The sequence below is a fragment of the Acyrthosiphon pisum genome, chromosome A1 (assembly GCF_005508785.2).
Source record: "Acyrthosiphon pisum isolate AL4f chromosome A1, pea_aphid_22Mar2018_4r6ur, whole genome shotgun sequence".
Taxonomy (NCBI): Eukaryota; Metazoa; Arthropoda; class Insecta; order Hemiptera; family Aphididae; genus Acyrthosiphon; species Acyrthosiphon pisum.
In genome coordinates, this window is record NC_042494.1 from 135,787,245 (window position 1) to 135,807,241 (window position 19,997).

At 31.5% G+C, this 19,997-nt stretch overlaps 2 protein-coding genes across 3 annotated transcripts; both read right to left on the bottom strand.

Moving 5' to 3' along the window:
- Nucleotides 1–7,970: 7,970 nt before the first annotated feature.
- On the bottom strand, nucleotides 7,971–11,610 carry LOC100574511 (uncharacterized PE-PGRS family protein PE_PGRS20). Of its 2 annotated transcripts, none has more exons than XM_003243870.4 (3): nucleotides 11,268–11,610; nucleotides 10,295–10,369; nucleotides 7,971–9,953 (listed from the first exon to the last, which is right to left on the bottom strand). In XM_003243870.4, the coding sequence occupies exons 1-3, from the start codon at nucleotides 11,319–11,321 to the stop codon at nucleotides 8,073–8,075; spliced, it is 2,010 nt and encodes a 669-aa protein (XP_003243918.1). In that variant the 5' UTR covers nucleotides 11,322–11,610; the 3' UTR covers nucleotides 7,971–8,072. The 2 variants fall into 2 exon arrangements, with proteins under 2 accessions (XP_003243918.1, XP_029344262.1); XM_029488402.1 differs by lacking the exon at nucleotides 11,268–11,610 and adding an exon at nucleotides 10,948–11,007.
- A 1,723-nt stretch (nucleotides 11,611–13,333) lies between these two features.
- LOC100574588 lies at nucleotides 13,334–14,385 on the bottom strand. Its single transcript, XM_003243871.4, has 2 exons — nucleotides 13,833–14,385; nucleotides 13,334–13,775 (listed from the first exon to the last, which is right to left on the bottom strand). Exons 1-2 carry the CDS (start codon nucleotides 14,124–14,126, stop codon nucleotides 13,575–13,577), a joined length of 495 nt encoding a protein of 164 aa, XP_003243919.1. The 5' UTR covers nucleotides 14,127–14,385; the 3' UTR covers nucleotides 13,334–13,574.
- Nucleotides 14,386–19,997: the final 5,612 nt, after the last annotated feature.

Below are 19,997 nucleotides of genomic sequence, written 5' to 3' on the forward strand. Positions count from 1 at the left end.
TTAATTTTTTGTTGGTTTCTAGGACCGTCTTAATACACTAACATAACTAAAATACTTACATTACGATACACTAATACAAATAACAAAATATAATTTTTCGACAAAATATCGGAATAAGTGATACTAGTCTTTAATTTGATTAACTGCATGTATACCTAAAATGTATTATATATTTTATTTTAACTTATTATTTACAATATTTTTATATTAATTATTATTACTATTTTTTATGAATGAAAATTTGGATCATTAAATTGAAAAATTTAAAGGATAATAATTAAAGTTTATAACATTTAATTTGCTTTTAAAAATTGTTATATAATTTATCTTAAATGAGAAGTAAAATTGTACATATTAATTTCGACTTAATAATAGATTATTAAAATCTTTATTTATTAATTGAAACCAAAAATAGGTTTATTACTGTTTCATTGTAATATTAAAAAAATTGAATTAGAAAGATTAAAAAAAAAAATAAGTTGCTTCACATCTTTTAAAGCATTTAAAATGTTTAATCTTTCTTTTATTTATTAGGTTTAATATAGGTACCTAAAACATTTATATTTTCAATATAAAAATAATTTATTTTTATTTTTTTAAAGATAAATATTTTAATTATACAAACAAAAAAAATGTATTAAAAAAAAAATAGATATGCAAAGGTACGTTACCTTCCATCTTTATTAAAAACAACAAACATTAACACAATATTAGAATTTAGGGCTTCTTCCATTTTCAAATAGTTTTTGGACAGTTATTTAATGAGTAAGGTCAAATTAAAATCTAATTTGGGGTATAATATGAATCTAAATCCGAAATGGTATTTTGTATATTTTCGCATATTTTAAGGTTTTTGATTATTATGGTGGTGCATTTATTATTTACGCATTATCAAACTTTTTATTTAACATACTACTAGCTCTTAAGGAGGTGTTAGATACCATTGGGTTTCTTCCTCAACACATTAACTTTCTCAACATTCATGTTACTTTATTCTGTTTTTTTTTCTAATTTGCTTATTGTAATTACTGTGTACAGATTGTAAATTGTCTTTCTTAATAAAAAAAAAAGCAGGTAAGTGGATGTCGCTCTGCTGTACAGTAGATTACAAGTGAGTCATTGTATGGATTGTATTAGACTTGAATTCAATGATATAATATCATTGTATAAGAAAAACGATTTCTGATTTTGTATACAGGGTATAAAAAAAAAAAAAAAATAATAAACACCATTGTAAAACCAATATCTTCCTCGCTCCGCTCAGAATCTAAAAATAATAAAAATATACTACTCTGCAAAAAAAATATAAAAATTATATTATGATTTAAAAACTTATTTTCCAATATTTTTACATTGTGTGCTTTCCACGTAATAAGGTGTAGCTTCCTTGGCACCGATGACAATTTTTACAATACTTTTTAATATGGTTTTGTTTTAATTTTATTTTTATTACGTGATCGGATGACTTTATATGGATTTTATATATTTATACATAAAGAAAAATGAATAGTACAAATTTAAATTATTCATTAACCATTTTTTTGTTTTCATATATACGCGTTATTGGTATTTATTAGTCCTTATTTGGTGCATAATATTTGCAATTGTCTACTTTTTATGACTATAGTCATAAAGCTTAGTTCTAACCATGACAGATTCTCAGTGGACCATACAATTTCTGACTCATCTGTTGTATCTTTTCGAATCTTTTTTTCGGCGTTTACATAAGACTGGTGATTTTTTTTCCAATCAAGTCTATAATAACTAATAAGTTCCAATAATAAATTATGACCACACGGCGTCATAAGTAGGCAATTTAGCTACACCACTATCGTGGAATAATACATTTTTATTGTTCCGGTATCTACTACGACGTTTCATTGTATTATAATAATAATTTTATTCTATTATCCTTATGGCGATGACGTAAGTTGTCTGTTTAGTATAATATATACTATTAAACAGCGTTGAAGGCACAGTATTTTCAGATTGTAAGTTACTGATTTTTGTGATACTGCCTGCAATTGTGGTTACAACTATATTTATGTGTCATTTTGATATATTTTAACGCACTTCATAATATTACATATTTATAGAAGTATTTCACCAACTTGAGTATTCAAACGTAAATAATTAATTACGTTTGTTTGAATGTTAAATGAATTAATTTTTAATAAATTGTTCGAACATAAAGTCATTGGGTTATGACATCAAAATCATTAAATTCTACATTCATGAACCTAATAATATGTTGTATCTTATAATGCTATATACCTACTTAAGCATATAAATGGCAATTAAATTTTAGTGCTAACTATTTATTTTATATTATTTTGCCAAGTTTATACGAAGTTATTAATTATTATTGTATTACAATAAAAAGAAAAATTGATTTTAATAATATAATCATTAATCGTTATTGATTATTAAATAATTTATAATTTTTATGATAATGATGATTTTTTCCTCTTGAGCAACGAATGATGCTAGTGATAAACATTATATCATCCATCCAGCAAGATGGTTAACTTCCTCCAAGTTAATCTCAACAGGAGCTGGGCCGCAGAGCAGCTCATGTTCCAGACAGCTGTCGACTCGGAGGCGAACGTTCTGCTCCTCAGCGAGCCGAACTACAAATATGGACGCGAAAGCACGTGGTGCTTAAGCACAAACGGACTGGCAGCCATTGCGGTCACTCAACGGACACCACTCACTCACGACGGACAGGGCGTGGGCGACGGCTTCGCTTGGATGTCCTTCGGGGAACTGACCGCTTTTAGTTGTTTCTGGAGGCCCGGAACAACCTTGCAGGAATACGACTGCTTTCTCGGGCAACTCGAGGGCGCCATCCACGCCAGGGGCAACGGCAAAATCATCCTGGCAGGAGAATTCAACGCGTGGAGTATGGAGTGGGGCTCCAGAGTCAACAACCCGAGGGGCCTCCTCCTGTCAGACCTCGTCAGCAGCCTCGGGCTGATCCAAGCGAACACGGGCTCCACTCCGACTTTCGTGAGGGGGACGGCCACGTCCGTGATCGACGTCACCTTCTACCAAGGCCTGGACGTCACAGAGTGGCAGGTCCTGGAGGCCGAATCCCTCAGTGACCACGCTTACGTCAGCTTCAGCACGACCCAGGAGCAGCCCGCGTCGGCACGGCAGCCACCGCTACACGAACCGCTCCGAGGCTGGTCCCTCAGGCAGCGGGATGCGGAAGCGCTGGGCCAGTACTTCAGCACTACCCGCCTGGAGCCAGTCACCGCTCCAACGGGAACCGCCAAGGCCTTGGCCTCGGCGAGAGCCTTGGACGAATACCTCGTCGGAGCCTGCGAGGCGTCGATGCCGAGGAGAAGACCGGGGCCCCCGAGGAAACAACCCGTTCTCTGGTGGACCACCGAGATCGCGGAACTCCGCCGGAACTGCCTGGCACTCCGAAGGGCATATCAGAGCGCCCTGAAGCGTGCTGGTCAACCCGGAGTCCAGGCGGCCAGAATGGACTACTCTACCGCCAAGAGAAACTTGCGACACAAGATCGGAGAGGCGAAAAGGAAGTGCTGGTCCGATCTGTGCAGCCAGGTCGACGCCGACCCATGCGGCAAATCATACAAGATAGTAATGAGAAAATTTGGCACCCGAAACCTGGGAGCGGCCTCCAGGGGCAGAGAGGCTGAGATTGCCAACACCCTGTTCCCCGCGGCTCCCGCAACGAACTGGGATGAGGCCCCCTCCGCGGCAGTCCACAACATGTTTGAAACGTTCGACCCCGCGCGCGACACCCTAGAGCTTGCCAGGACCATCCCGTGGTTCACGCGAGATGACCTGACGAAGGCGGCCACGAGACTCTCGCTGGGAAGATCTTCCGGACCGTCTGGCATACCAAACGAGATCCTGAAGGCTTTCGTGACTACGAATCCAAGTGGCGCTCTAAGGGTATACAACGACTGCCTGCGCGCCCTCACCTTCCCACCCTGCTGGAAGAGGGCCCGACTCGTGCTGATCCGCAAAGGCCCCGATAAGCCGGCCGAGTCGCCTTCCAGCTACAGGGCCGATATGCATGCTAGACACGCCAGGGAAGCTCCTCGAGAGGCTTCTCCTGCAGAGGCTCGAATCACACCTCGACGCCAACGAGGGAATTAGGAGAGCCTCGAACCAGTACGGTTTCCGCAGGGGAGTCTCCACGGAGACAGCCGTACAGAAGGTCCTGGACCTCGAGATGGAAGTCCCCAACGGCGTTCACCTGATAGGATTTGCCGACGATTTGGCTGTGGTCGGTGTGGCTAGGACGGGCTGACAACTAGAGGATGTCGTAAATCCCACCCTGGAGGCGATCGACGGGTGGATGTCCAGCAGGGGCCTGGAGCTCGCGCACCACAAGAGCGAGGCGGTGCTTCTCACCCAAAGGCGAGCATTCGTCCCTCCTCGCCTCGCGGTGGGCGGGCACCACATCGAATTGGCCAAGAAACTGAGGTACCTCGGAGTCATACTCGACCAGAGGCTGACTTTCGCGCCCCATATCGAGACCGTTGCTGAGAGGGCCTCCCGCTCGGCGGTATCCCTGGCAAGGTTAATGCCGAACGTAAGGGGCCCGTGTCAGTGGAAGCGGAGGCTCCTCTCCTCAGTGGTCTAAAATCGCCAGAAGTACGGCGAATCTGATTCGGCCCCAAGTGAAGCCGCCCTGAGGGTGATACGGGCCTACCGATCCGTCTCCAATGAGGCATCCCTGCTGCTGGCGCGCATGCCACCGGCCGACCTAGTGGCTCTAGAAAGGATGAGGATCAGAGACCGGTTAACCGCACCCTTGGACCCCGGGGCAGTCCGCCCATCGAAAGCGGCCATCAAGCGCGAGGAGAGACAAGCGACCCCCATGCTCTGGCAGAGGAGGTGGGAAAGCAGCAGGAAAGGCGAGTGGACTCGCCACGCGATACCCAACGTCAGGAGGTGGATGGAGAGAACGGTTGTGGGGGTGCCCTCGTCGTATCACATGACCCAGGTGCTGACGAACCACGGCTGCTTTCAGCATTACCTGGCGTAGAGGGACAGGGCTCCCAGCGCCGCGTGCAACCACTGTGCAGGGGACTCCGACACAGCAGAGCATACACTGTTCGTGTGCGAATACTGGACCGAACACCGCGCCGAACTGCAATCTCGGCTCGGCCACCAGCCGACCACCGCTGACCTCTCCGATATACTGTGCGGGCCGGACTTCGACGTCCTCCCCGCGGACTCCGAGGAGAGAGCCGCCCTCTTGGCCGAGGCCGACAAAAGGCTACGCCTACTGTACAAGATGGTCGAGTCCATAATGAGCCTCAAGGAGGAGGAAGAGAGAGCTCGCCAGGCGCTGGAACCAGGAAGACGAAGACGGTGACGACCTGAACGAGTCTCCAAGGCCGGCGGGCTGAGTGCCGGGCCGCGAAGACAATCATAACCACACCCTTGAAACTCAGCTCCCCGAGTAATACTCCCTGGCAGTCGGATACCAAACTAGCAAACGCTAAGGAAGGGCTGCCTGGTCGTGGGGGCGCGCCCAAAAGCGCAGTTATTGTATATCAGAAAAGATGCTGATCTCAAAAATCAAAGCCTGCTTACTCTCCGAAATGTTTCTGACCAACAGAAAAAGAAACACACATCATTGTAAAACCAATACATTGTTTCGCTTCGCTCAGAATCTAATAGGTACAATATAAATTAACCCAATACTGATTACGGGGCGTAAGTGCGTAACATTTTAAATTCTGAACAAAAGTCTATTGGTTTATATAATATTATATTGTACGTATTATTTATTTATTTTTTATTTTATGTATTACCTAATTTTGTATTTTGTATACAACTGGTTCGCAAAAAAACATTTTAAGTGATTTTATACAGTGGAAAAATTAACTATCATGCAAAACATTAAATTATGCTAAAATTATTTTATTAAATATTAATAGCGGTACTTACTCAATATTATTATCCGTGATAATTGTACATAACATTAATAAGAATGCTTTAATATTTATATTAATCTTAGACTAACTAAACTTAAAATGTTTTGTTTGTAAACTACGTATAAATTATATGACTTCAGTGTTAATATAGGTATCAAGTACTTTAAATAATTTGTATATAGTTATCTATAATATACAATAGAAAATGTGTTTGTAATAATTGCAGTATGCAGCTATATTTTTTTCTAGTATATTTCCCATCAAGGCATCAACACTACATTTTACATAATTCCTGTTAACCTACACAGAAATATTACTAAATTCAATATTTTAGATTCTGAGAGGTACAATAAATGTATTGATTTCACAATGATGTGAGATTTGTGCCTGTCATTACTTTTTGGAGAATTAAGTATGCTTAAATATTATACTTCTATTCTGTTAGCAAAGTGAATTTTTTTCTAATTCTTTTTTTTTTTTCGGGGGGGGGGGGGGGGGGTCAAAAGTAAACATTTTATAGTAGTTTTCTGGAAAAACTGAAATTTTTAAACTAAACCAGTTAGACAAAACCGCATCTGTTTTTTGGCGTACCTAACTCAAAAACTAATATTCTTAGATACTTTAAATGTCCATAAAATGTTTATACAGTGGTTTTTCATACAATATTATGATACAATTTTCAAATTGTTTTTAATATTTAAGATATTTTTTAGCTCTTTATAGGCTTGAGACATACAATTCTTTTCAATTATTGTGAATAAATAATTGTCCCTCAGTCAAAAACCACTTTTTTTATAAGTAAAAGTAAAAATTTAATTTAATACAAGGTTCCTTATACAATTATATTATCTTAAAACAATTAATATGAGAGTTGAATGTAAGTTTGTAGCTTATACAGGTACTACTACTACAGGTACCTACTCAAAAACTACTTAACTGATTTTGTGAAGATTTCAAATCATGCTTGGAAATATTAGGAAAATGTAGAGAGTAGTTTGAACCACCCTAGATTTATATCAAGTGCTATATCCAATCCACTGCAGGCTAATTGTCAATGTCGCTCGAATCAGCTCACAAACCGAGGTACACCGCGGACGTAAATTTGCCCGTGATCTGAGGTAACCAAAACCAAGGTACACCTATTATGCGCTATTATTTATATATTTTCATTTTTTCAAGGCCGAAATAAAAAATACAGCAAACATTTACGGTTCATCCGAAGTTAATAGACCCAAAAACTACTGTTTATAGAGTTACCTATATCAAAAACCACCGGATGGCATATTGTATCCATTCCACCGTAGGTTTTGCATTAAGTAAAATGGAAAAACTTGGTGCAACATTCAAACTTAACAGTTAGAAAATATACACTTACGTACGCAACCCGGGGTAAATATACTATGGTGAAATATAATATAATCACCAGCTAGTCTCGCGGGCAACGCTGGGCGGGATGACTATATAATATAATCGAACGTATCCAGACTCACTGACTGATCAATGTAAAGCCTAAACAATACAACGATAGCTTGAGGTTAGCAATTTTCACGGTACATTCGTACCTTTATGTTATGAAAGTGTGCAAGAAAAAAGCATTTTCTGAAATTTTACAGCACTTTTTTTTTAATAAAAATAATAGACCAGTTATTAATAATTAACTAGACACTTCGTATTTTTTGTGTCGATCGTAACTGTGATTAATTGTATTCGATTATTAAAAAAGTATCAAAATAAGATAAGTCGTATCAGTTAATAGTTTTATTAAATCATTATATTATAATATTTTTAAGAAAATTTAAATAATATGTAAATTATAGCATAATATAATGCGTACAATATAATACTAAATAATAATCAATATAAGAAGTATTTCACAAATTTCCCTCAACCAATAATATTAACTAAACTATTTGATTTTTTGTATAAAAAAAAGGATAGAAATATTATTAGAATCGAGAAAAATTAATGGAATTGGGTGTTAAAAAAATAAAAACAGAAATGTTCTCTGAACAAACTAAATATTATTTTACAAAAAACATTTGATTTCAAATTTTTGTTTTTATTTATTTTGTTATTTTTTCAATCTGTCACTAATTAAAGATGGATTAGTACATATTATTTGAAATTCATTTTATTCCCATTAATCTAATCGTCCCACTTTAGCTTTTCATCCATTTCTGGTCCGAATTCACCAAATCCTGCACCATCACTTTCTTCACCTGTACCATACTCTCTTGAAAATCCATTACCTTCAATATAACTATCAAATTTTCTGCCTCCGTAATTTCCAATATTTCTATTTATATTATTACTATTTGACTTACTTTGTCTTTTATCTCCACTTTCTTCACCAAATGTTGTACTTCCAACTGATCCTCCAAATGTTTTCTTTCCACCACTTCCATTCATTTTAACAACGCTAGATATTGAACTTTTATGAGTTCTCGATCCTTCACCACCAAATTTTATATTTTCTTCACCAGATCCACCTGTTCCACCCTTATTTTTTCTACCTAAACTTATAGATCCAACTGATCCACTAAATCCTCTACCTTCTTCGTCTTCTTCAACACCCGATCCACCTTCTCTACCAAATCTCATAGATCCAATTGATCTACCAACCCCTATATCTCCTTCTTCTTCCCCGCCCAATCTACCTATTCCACTATTATTTTTACTACTAAACCGTATAGACCCATTGGATCTAATAAGTCCTCTATCTCCTCCTTCTCTCCCATCCGATTCCCTTGCTCTATCGCCATTTTTTCTACCTAATCCTATAGGTCCAATTGATCCACTAAATCCTCTACCTTCTTCTACTTCTCCACCCAATCCACCTTCTCTACTTTTTTTTTCTCTACCAAATCTCATAGATCCAATTGATCTACCCACCCCTATATTTCCTTCTACCCCACCCAATCCACCTGTTCCACTTTTATTTTTACTACTAAACCTTATAGACCCATTGGATCTACTAAGCCCTCTAACTCCTCCTTCTTCCCCGTCCGATCCCCCAGCTCTACCACCATTTTTTCTACCCAATTGTATGGATGCATTTGATGTACTGGATTCTCTATCTCTTTGTTTTTCCCCACTCGATCCACCTGTTCCACTTTTATTCTTTCTGCCAAATCGTATGGATCCATTGGATCTACTAAACCCTCTATCTCCTCCCTCTTCCCCACCAAACCAACCTACTCTACCATCATTTTTTCTACTGAATTGTATAGATCCAACTGATGCACTAAATCCTCTATCTCTTCCTATTTGTTTATCTTCACCATTTCCAATAAACATTCTGCCTCCACCATCTCTACTTAATTCACCAAATTTTCTGGTTTCACCTTCCCCAATAATTCCCTGTTTAGCGCGTTTTCCAGCCTCGAAACTAAATTTGGTAGAACCACCCGTTCCACTTACAAAATTATTTTTTCTAGACTTATGACCTCCTCTATAGTTTTCCACTTTACCTACTCCATACGCTTCATTTTCTCCAATTTTAGATTTATTGCGTAAACCTTTTTCATTTCTTTCATTTGATCCTACACCAGTGCTATCTACTAAATTCAAACCATCTTCACTAATTGACCTACTTAATCTATTTAACTCTCCCAATTGATAACCTTCATCTGAACCACTCGATCGCTCCAAATTATTCACTTCATTTAAACGATTTGTATCACTAATTTTATTTGTTTCGTCGTAAATATTTGATAACCCAGGTCCATTAAAATGAACTGGAATTTCAAAATTTGGAATGGTTGTTGAAGATAGTGATAACTTAGAACTCATTTCAGAGGGTTGAATGTTAGTAATTATATTTTCCGACACGCTGGCATCGTTATTATCTCGTTGACCAATTTGTTTTACCAAAATCGTATTTGAATTTTTCCCCAAACCTATGTTAGATGACATTTTTGTATTCAGATTATCAATATGACTTGTTAATGTACCTCCTGATATTCCAAAAGGTTGTCTTGTTGAAGACGTAGACTGTTGCTGTAAATTGCCATTATATGTAGGTACCTTGAAATTTAAAAACTCAACATTAAAACGGAAAAACAGTCTAATTTAAAATGGATATAAAATATTTGTTTATTGATTAATACTGTTCCTTAAAATATGATTTTATATTATTTTCGATAAAACGAAAAAATGACTTTAGGTAAGCTGATTGCAAATATTAGTTATCTGAAATACTTTCTAAACTAGTAGTTCTTGATTTATTTTTTTTTTAAATATCGATTGAATTTTGAAAGAAAAGTTCAATGTTATTTTGTGTTGTCCAATCGAATATTTTCTTACAAGTAAATAAATAATATAAAATATACATTAAATAATTATAGTCAAATCTAATCAATATTTACCGATTGACTTTTTATTGATGAATATATTGTGCTCGGGGAACTCCATGAAACTGAAACTCCAGTGACATAAAATATCTAAAAAAAAATACAAACGCCAAAAACAATGTTTTCAGATTTTCTTATGTTTATTTAAATTACAGTTTTGTTACCTATACAATTTATACAACATTAAACTTAATTACAAATTATTCATAAAAAGTTGTTAAAATTGAGTATTTTATTAAAGAAATTAATTTGAAAATAAATACTATGAAGGTTTAACAAATAAAAAAACCAAAAAAGAATTTAAAGTCCAGTAGTTAGACACTTATTATACAACATTTTCTTAGAGCAGGACTGAATGCATTATTATTTTGAAATTCATTAAAACAATTTTTAGCGATATATTAACATGCACTTTCATTTTCAATATCTGTAGACTTAAAATTACTCATTTAGTCATTCGTTATTAAATTAATATGAGAAATGTTATAGTTAATTGAGCTATCTATTAAAATATAAAAATGTATTGTATAATTAATAAATTTAATGTTGTACAAATAATCCATAGTTTAAATTTTAAATAGTGAAATTAATAAAAAAAATAATATACAATAATATATTCAAGCGATTATTATCATAGAGGACTGCACTTTTTTTTTACTTTCACTTACTTTTAGACTGCTAAACAGTTGTTCACATGAGTTATGATGAATCAGAATAAATTATTTAAATTTAGTAAATTATATCTTCTATATGAATTAACTACTCTAATCCTACAACTTATCTATTATTATATATATTTATTTCAAAACCAAAAAATTGGCTATATTAATAGTACGTTTAATCCAGAACAATAAAATGAACAAATAAAATATTTCAAATTTATATTTATATTTATATCATTAAGAGAATACATTTTAAAACGTTTAAGAAATTTTAATAATACTATTTCTGATCACAGTAAATTATATAAAGTAAATTTGACTTATACCTGTAGTAGGATCGATAATGAAGTAAAATAAACAAGGTTGAGAGTCATCCTCATACGTTCTACTTAACTGGTTAAAAACTATGAATGTAATATTATACGGTCTATTAGGTATAGGTACATAATATATGAACTTTTATTTTTTAGTTCCCATATAACCTTTTTATACATCAGGTAAAATGTACAATTGAACACCATTACATGGTTTTTATTATATTGACATATCTATATAAATATATGCCAACCTACAGCAACAATAACGATGGCATATTATCGTTTCTGTTGTTTGTCCAAGAACTATACGTACCTACCAACATTAAGCAGTTAAGCATACATATATACGTTTTAGTTAATATTTTTTATTAGTGGTAATACTACAAATGGTTTTAATTAATGTTATCACAATTGTTACTTTGAAGAACCATTGAAGTGAAAAACAAATAATTACGAAAAATGAACTACTTCAAAAAATTTTGAAGAATATAATAATTTGTGATCGATATAGGTTAAGAGTCAAGACACAAGTGTTAAAAATAGGTAAATTTTAACTGTGCCAAATTTAAATAGGTAGTATCTACGCTAAAACGCATACTATAGTAAGCCGGTATTTGTTAGAAATTAAAATATATTTGAAAGACACTGTGGCTGTATATTATAGTATTTCATCTATGATAATTTATTATTCATCTTGTCTAATAATGTGTTACAATTTTATTATACACTTATATTATATAATTGATGTATACATTTATATGTAGTGAGTATCTATTATTAAATCACTTTTATCAAATCCTTCGGTAGGTATTTAGGTATACTAGTATATTACTTAAACATAATAGAATAATATTTAATAATATGTAATTTATGTTTTATTATACATAAATGACAACTCAAAAGTCATAACTTTAAAAAATAATAATGTGTGTCTCTTGTCTTTCAAACTTGATTGTCACGTCATACTCGTGTATGGTGAAGTATTTATCACAATTTATCATCATAATATATCTTATAAGTCACTAATCTTTTGGTTATATTAATTATCATAAACGTATATGTTTGTGTAATAGTTTAATATAAATATTGCAACTATAATTCCTAACTAATAAAGTTCAATCCTGTTATAAGTGTCAAGTAGATATTTTGGATATTGATATAGGTAGTATAATTTTTTCTATGATTGAAGTTTGTTTTTTTTATAAATATGATATATAATATTATATATAATATATATCATATTTATTAAAAGCTGTTTTCAATATTCTTATATAATAAAATTTTTCTATTGTGTTTTAACATATCTTTAACAATTTAATACTGTAGAATGTATGTCATAATATGTATTATATTCTATTATGTTATTAATTTATTATATAATATGTATATAATTCTGTACTGAAGCCATATTTGGCATTTATATCAAAATAAATAAATAAATAAATATAAATAGTATCCTTATTCCTTACTCATTTTAAGGGAAATTAGTGATCTTCAAATTGATTTCTTTTAGTAAACTTACTTTTAATTCATAACACATTTCTTCACATAATATACTTTTTTTTCTTCATATAATTGTTTATTCCTATACAATTTATTATTCATCACATTGCTGTAATAAATTTTAAAAATATTTTTTTTTATTTGTTACATTTTGAACGTTATTAATGAATTGTAAAAAATTTTATGTTTTAAGAAATTATTTGACTGAATTATAATTTATAATTAAAAGTAACGAATTTTTTTTTGCATTTTTACAACAGAAGAATACAATATATACAAAACTAAGTTGCCGTGTCTGAAACCTCGATTTAAACTAAACATTGGAATCGGCTATAATTCAAAACAGAATATTATTGAACATTTTATTAATCTCAACCCAGTAAGTAATCCAGCTGAAATAGGTATATTATAACATAACCTTCTTGAAAATATTATTTTACTATTTTATGTTAAGTACCTAGAAGTAACAATTATTAATTTTTAGGTAGGTTTTTAGATAATGTATTAAAACAGTTTTTATTATTCGTCTTATTCTACAGAATATAATATATAACAAAATACTAAAGTAAATATATCGAGCTGATGATTGCATTTAATTTTTAATGATAATATAGTTATTTATGACAGTGTTTGTTAATTTGTTGATATTGATTACGGGGATGCAACAGTTGTATAATATAATTATAACAATACATTTGTTTGGTACTATGTTAGATTATGAATATTATAAAAAAATATGCAAATATTGTATTACCTACTATTATTACTACCTATGGCTCGGTTCATTCGATTTTTTCTCTATTTAATTATATATTACACTGATGCCGATCTATTTGATGCCGATGTTTTTCTTGTAAGCTTTCCTTTGTAGATTTTGTCATTTGGATTGTTCGTTGTCTTTGATGACTGGTCGGTAGCTGACTGCTCTTGTTTGATATTCATTTCCATCATCGTCGATTTCATTCTCGACAGCAAATTATCCAGATGACTTTGCATTTCATCAACATCAGCTACCTGTTTAAACAACACAAATTAAATCAATCTCTACCGAAACAGTTAATAATGTTTTACCTTTTTCGTAATGACTAAACTCCTGTTTTCCGGTGTGAAACTCTTATAGCTACCATAGCTACCATAGCGGGCTACTGTGGGTGGCGGATAGCGGACTGCTGTGGATCGCAGATAGCGGGCTGCTGTGGGTTGCAGATAGCGGACTGCTGTGGGTTGCGGATATCTGAACATAGACTGAGCCTGTGCATATCTGTAGCTGTTGTATGGCCTAAAAATCTGTGAGTAAATTTCGTACTGCGATGACACGTAGTGTAAAGATATAAAATATATAAACGAGATTAGCACAAATTTCATGATAAAAAAAAAACGAGAAAACTTTGATAAAATAGAAATGGAATGATTGCGAACTCGGAACAGTGCCGAATGTGTATAATGTATACCTAACACCGTTTTCGACGTTCAAACGTGCACATGTTCCTAGCGAAGTAATTATTTTCGGCAGACACTATTTGAACCATTGATTTTAAAATATGTATAACTGTATTTATTTATGTAAAATGTAATCGATTTGGCACATTATGCACAACTCAATTGCCATTGTACGTGCACGCCATAACCGTCGTTCGACATTCTGTAAGTTGTAATAATGCATTACAACATCCAGTGCATTTTGTTTCAAACTTTCAAACCATTATTCCTATTATGTGTTTATTTTAATTGACATTTTCTCGATTGTGATTTATTTATTTATTTTTGTTTTAAAAAAATTAAATGAAATATTTCATACATAATAATATAGTATAATGTTGGATATTTATTTGAATAATGATATTATTTATATGTGATCTGTCAATTGTGATTTATTTATACAATATTCCACATAACGTTTTTTTTAACAATAAGAACCATTTTTAAAATTGAAAATATTAAACGCAAAACATGTTTAGTATTATTTAAAGATTAAATTCTCACCCACCATAATTAATCAAGATGCTATAAAAATAAAATATAAAACAACAATAAGGATACAATAAGAAAACTAGAATAAATACTCCATGACTAATGGAAATGTACTCGTCTAAAGTTTAAAAAACGACTCAAGTCAGTTTCCTTCGGTGTCGGATAAAAGTAAAAAATTAAAAACCAGTAGTATAAACTATAAACGATCAAAATATGATTAAAAAATAATATTTCTTAGAGAGTTTCAGAAATAGTGTCAACTCACATTTTTAATAATCCAAAATACTCGTTATAACTACGCGTGTTCGCGATATTTGTATTAACGATAATCAAGTACCTATACATAAGTTGTCTTGTAAAATATAGATATTGTTTTATTATATTATAATATTATTGATTAAAAGTCTAAACATATTTAGGTTATTCAAAATATAGTATAAACTATTTCAGACAGTATAATATATTCAACTGAATATTTACATAATAAACTATACTTTCAGTCCAAATGTATACAACTTTAATATGCTATTAAAAAATGGTTGTAATTGTTTTATTGGAATACACTGTAAAAAAAAAAAAAAAATAATAATAATAATAATAATTACATTTACCTTCTACACATATGCAAGTACCAACGAGTCTCATTGATTCGTAATTATACAGTCGTTCAACACTATATAAGTAGACGTATGAATTTTAATTTTTAAACGACTATCGCACCTAAAGTCATAAACATTGGGTAACCTATGTACAAAAAAAAAAGTTCTCTAGTGTACAATCATAATATTATTATGCTCTGGACGATCTGGTTTGTACTGTATTCACAATTTGTCTTTTTAATTCTTGCAGACTCAACAAACTCTATGACGATATTATGCTTGAACCCAATAAGTAAGACAAAAGTAAGTATACTTACAACCTACATCATTACCTCGTCATAAAAATTCCTCCACTTTTGGTCCAGCAACCGGTTAAATAATTGGATAATTGTATTTCTAAAATATTAATTTTCTTGTAAGGAATATATTAATGGTATCCTATTATTTTGTCAATTTAAAAAAATATAATAATATTATATCAATGAGTCATTTTTAGAATGCATTTTCTGAAAGTTTTAGAGTAAGTTAAATTGAATTTGTTATATGTATTATTAATTTAAAAATATATTCAAATTATTAAAGTATTTAAATACTTATAAAACTAGTTATATTAATCATTATTAATCATTATGAAAATTATTTTTTCTTTATTTTAACGCTACAATACTATAGTTTAGAGTAGGTACCTAAATGATGAAGTTTTGACTTTGTCGAGTTTGGATATTTAATGCATATTATTATCTCGTATTAGTAGTTTTCATAATATTTTACAAAATAAAATTATTTTTATACTTGCTTAAAATCAACATTAGTTCAGATGTTACATATAATTATTATTTATTCTGGTTTTCCGTATGCATTGAAATAAAATTATAATTTGAAAATACAAATTTCAAGTCAGAAAACACTAAAAATGATGAAAAATAAATTATAATATATTTGCATCAATACGGTTTGATTCTTGACTTATCGATTAACTAACAAATTGTTTGTATTTTTGTGTAAATTTATAATTTAAACTAAATTTATTTTCAGAGGCTTATGTACACGAATTGGTACCTGACGAACACGTTTCCTACTGCATTTCTAGTGTTTTTTGTGAACATTTAAACATATTTTTAAAATGTTTATGGTATTAGGTAGGTTGGAAAATTCACGGCCCTATTATACAAATCAATTATGTACCTATGTTAGTAAATTATTATACAAATGTTTCCATAATATTTTCACTTAGCGGTTGCTTGAAACAGTTGTAGAAATTAATATTTTCATACTATTTTATCAGTATCCATGATACCGGGCTGTATCAATACATTTTTTATGCATCTATAGTGAGGTAATGATCCCTTAAACATGATTTAGGAGCCCATGATGGGTCGATTAAATTTTCTTTAACCATTAAATAAAACCCAGCATGAGAATAATTAATATTTTTTTTTTGTTTGTGTTTAATAATTGATTTAAATTTTAGAGTAAGTTTAATGGGCTTGTAATGCCATTCATTCATCATAACATTACCTATATTGAATGTTCAAGAAATAGTCGATGAAATCAGCAAAACCTAGGAGCATAGAGTTTGATTTCTAAACTATATAAATTGTAAAAAATATAATATATTACAATATAATAACCTATATAAACTTAATATTATTAAGTTAATGCATAAAAATAAATAAATGTTACAAAATAAGTCGTGCACCCGTGATATAGATTTCTGTATAAATACATATAAAATTGGTTGTTATAAATTGTAACCTATGTTTTTGAGTGGAGGGAGAACATTTTTTTTAGTCATATTCAATGAAATCCTAAATACGCCACCGAATAAAATACAATTTTGTATGTTAGATTAAAAATAATTTTGAATAATATTTTTTTTTTCGGTTTTAGTTCTTATATTATTATCTGACGAATATGTAGTTGAACATAATATAATATTATAGGGAACCATATAAAGTATGGGCAAGGCTGAGAGTCGTGTGCAGACTGTTATAGTTACGACGGTGTAAGATTTGATAATCGCGTATGATTGTTTAGAAAATGTAAAAATTATTTAAACGATAATAATAGCCTTAGATGTCGTCTAAAAAAATTTTATACTATAATAATATCAAACAAAATAATATATTATCCTATATCCATCTTATCACATGGAATATAAATGGAAACTTATTATACCAACATGTTGTAACCATACCATATTATCAGACATATATCTTAAAATATAATATTATTATCATCATTGGGACACATATTATTTATTTTATAATTTAATAAAACGCAATGTATAGAATAAGCTATACAATCATTTGTATGTTATATTTCAATATTCTTATATCTTAATGGTTCAATTATAGCCTTATCAGATCACGTATACATTTATCTAAAACAAAAACAGTTGTACTTAATCCGTTTTAATCAAAATAAGCAGCGGGAAAGAATTATTATGCGTACGATGAAAAAAAAAAAAATAATTCCGTTATTTATTGTCACATTACAATACACTATAAACAGTTTTAATAAATTACGTAGTGTTTAAATATTTATTATTAGAGTGATAAGACAAGTTCTATTTACCAAAAACATAATATTTTTGACTTAATATATATTATATTGTATACATAATAATATTGTGTGGACAGCTAGGTGTTTTAAGAATTACAATGTATACATTATAATATGTAGATATTGTAGATATAATTGTGCAAACAATGTTTTGGTGGCCTCGGATGACAATTAATATTATTATTGTTTTAGACACGGGTGAAATTAAAACGAGACTTTGGCGATCAAAACCGTGAAATCTACAGCCAAGATTACCGTGTTTGTGGAGCTAGTTGGACGGGTTCCAATTTCTCTTAATGAATTAAATCCCGCCATTAATGCATTTAGGTCCCATATTGATTTTTAAAGGTCGAAAAGGTTATTTAAAAAAAAAATCAAAAAGTCTTAATACAGGTTTTCGGACAATATAAAACCTAGTTACTATTTACACAACGTCGTTTTCCACGCTATTTGCTATTGCACGCTAAGATGCTTCAGTGCGAAAAAAATTTAATTAAAAGAGATAAAAATATTTAACAGAAATAACAGAAATCCACGACTTTCGAATGTCAACAGTGCAATAACCTGATGGAATAGAGTAAATTGCGACCGGATTTGGTGTTACAAAACCTTTCTAATAGGTAGACATTCAGATTTCATGTTTTAAAACATTTCAATGAACCTACATAAATTAAAATTAATGCTTACGATAAACCGCTGATAGGGTAAATTATTTAAAGAACAATGTACCTACTCATTTTTGTGTATTCAATAATAAATCGTGTGCAAATTTTTTTTTAAATACACTTAAATACCAATTAACCAACAATGCGTGTTTGTATATATTTCAAATTTGTTATAACGACAATATTATTTATCTAAAGAATTTAATGAGTTGAAATATTTCATACCAAAATTTTGAACTGTGGCCCTAATTGCTTATAATATATTAAATAAAAAAAAATACGGTTATTGTGTATTATTATATTAAGAAAACAAGAGGTTTAATTTGCTTAACGAACAAATATAGTCGATTGTTATTTTACTAATTTTCATAGAATTATCTTTACTTTATTTTATACAATATGACTAACAGATTATTAATATTATTGACGTAGGTAATTGCTTTAAATTCTTTAGTCCTCGCATGATATTTTACAATAAATGTACTCAGTGATTTTAGAGTGAACTAATTTAATTTAACTAGTTTCAATCTAGTAAAGACACATTAATAAAATACCATCCATACAATTAACCTGCATTTATTATACATAATAATAGTATGATTTTATTAAATTGTAAGACATTTATATTTTCAGATTTTGTATTGTTCTTATTTACAAATTTATATTGTGTAAAATACATAAAAAAAAACCGATTTTTTTAATTAAGAATTATATTATAAATGTCAATACTTTCCTAATTATTGATTAAATGTTAAAATATATAAGCTAATATTTTACCAATGGCATTGAGAACATTTTATACTCCAACAATACTTGAAAGTTCATTGACTTATATTCTGCAAAAGTGTCAATACAAATTGTTCGTCTTATAAATCATTTATATCACATTACATATTATTTTGCTAATTACAATAACGATAGTATAAAACAATTTAAAGGAATAGTAGATTGTTATTGTAATATGCACTCATATGAATAAAATCGTTCTAAATTATTTCATTTTGATTATAATAATATGTTTTATGATATTAATGTAGGTATTAGATCAATCAAAAAGTGTCTTCGTTTATTATTTTGTGAGCTAGTATAATTTATCAACAAACGCAATATCAGTAAATTACATTTATTCATAGGTATTTACCATTAAAACGTATATTAATTTTCGTTATAAGATAATGTATAATAATATGTGAACATTGTTAGTTTTAAAAACAAATTCAACTTTTATAATATTCTACCATATTATACTATTATACTAAAAAATATATCGGTGTGATTTCGTGTTTCAGTAGTTTAAGTGGGTCTTGTCAGTAGCTAAACATGCCGAAAAACAACAACGAACGGTTAACGGTAAAATTTGTGAAGTTTATGGAGGGTTTTATTTTCCTCAAAATCAAATTTCGCTTTTAGAGGTGTCTATCTATGTATAATTTGTT

Coding starts and splice junctions, on each gene's coding strand:
- LOC100574588 (XM_003243871.4), bottom strand. CDS start 14,126: ATGAAATTTGTGCTAATCTCGTTTATATATTTTATATCTTTACACTAC. Junction 13,776..13,832: donor GTTTAGTCATTACGAAAAAG/GTAAAACATTAT, acceptor TTGTTTAAACAG/GTAGCTGATGTTGATGAAAT.
- LOC100574511 (XM_003243870.4), bottom strand. CDS start 11,321: ATGAGGATGACTCTCAACCTTGTTTATTTTACTTCATTATCGATCCTA. Junction 10,370..11,267: donor CATTATCGATCCTACTACAG/GTATAAGTCAAA, acceptor ATTTTTTTTTAG/ATATTTTATGTCACTGGAGT. Junction 9,954..10,294: donor CATCAATAAAAAGTCAATCG/GTAAATATTGAT, acceptor TTAAATTTCAAG/GTACCTACATATAATGGCAA.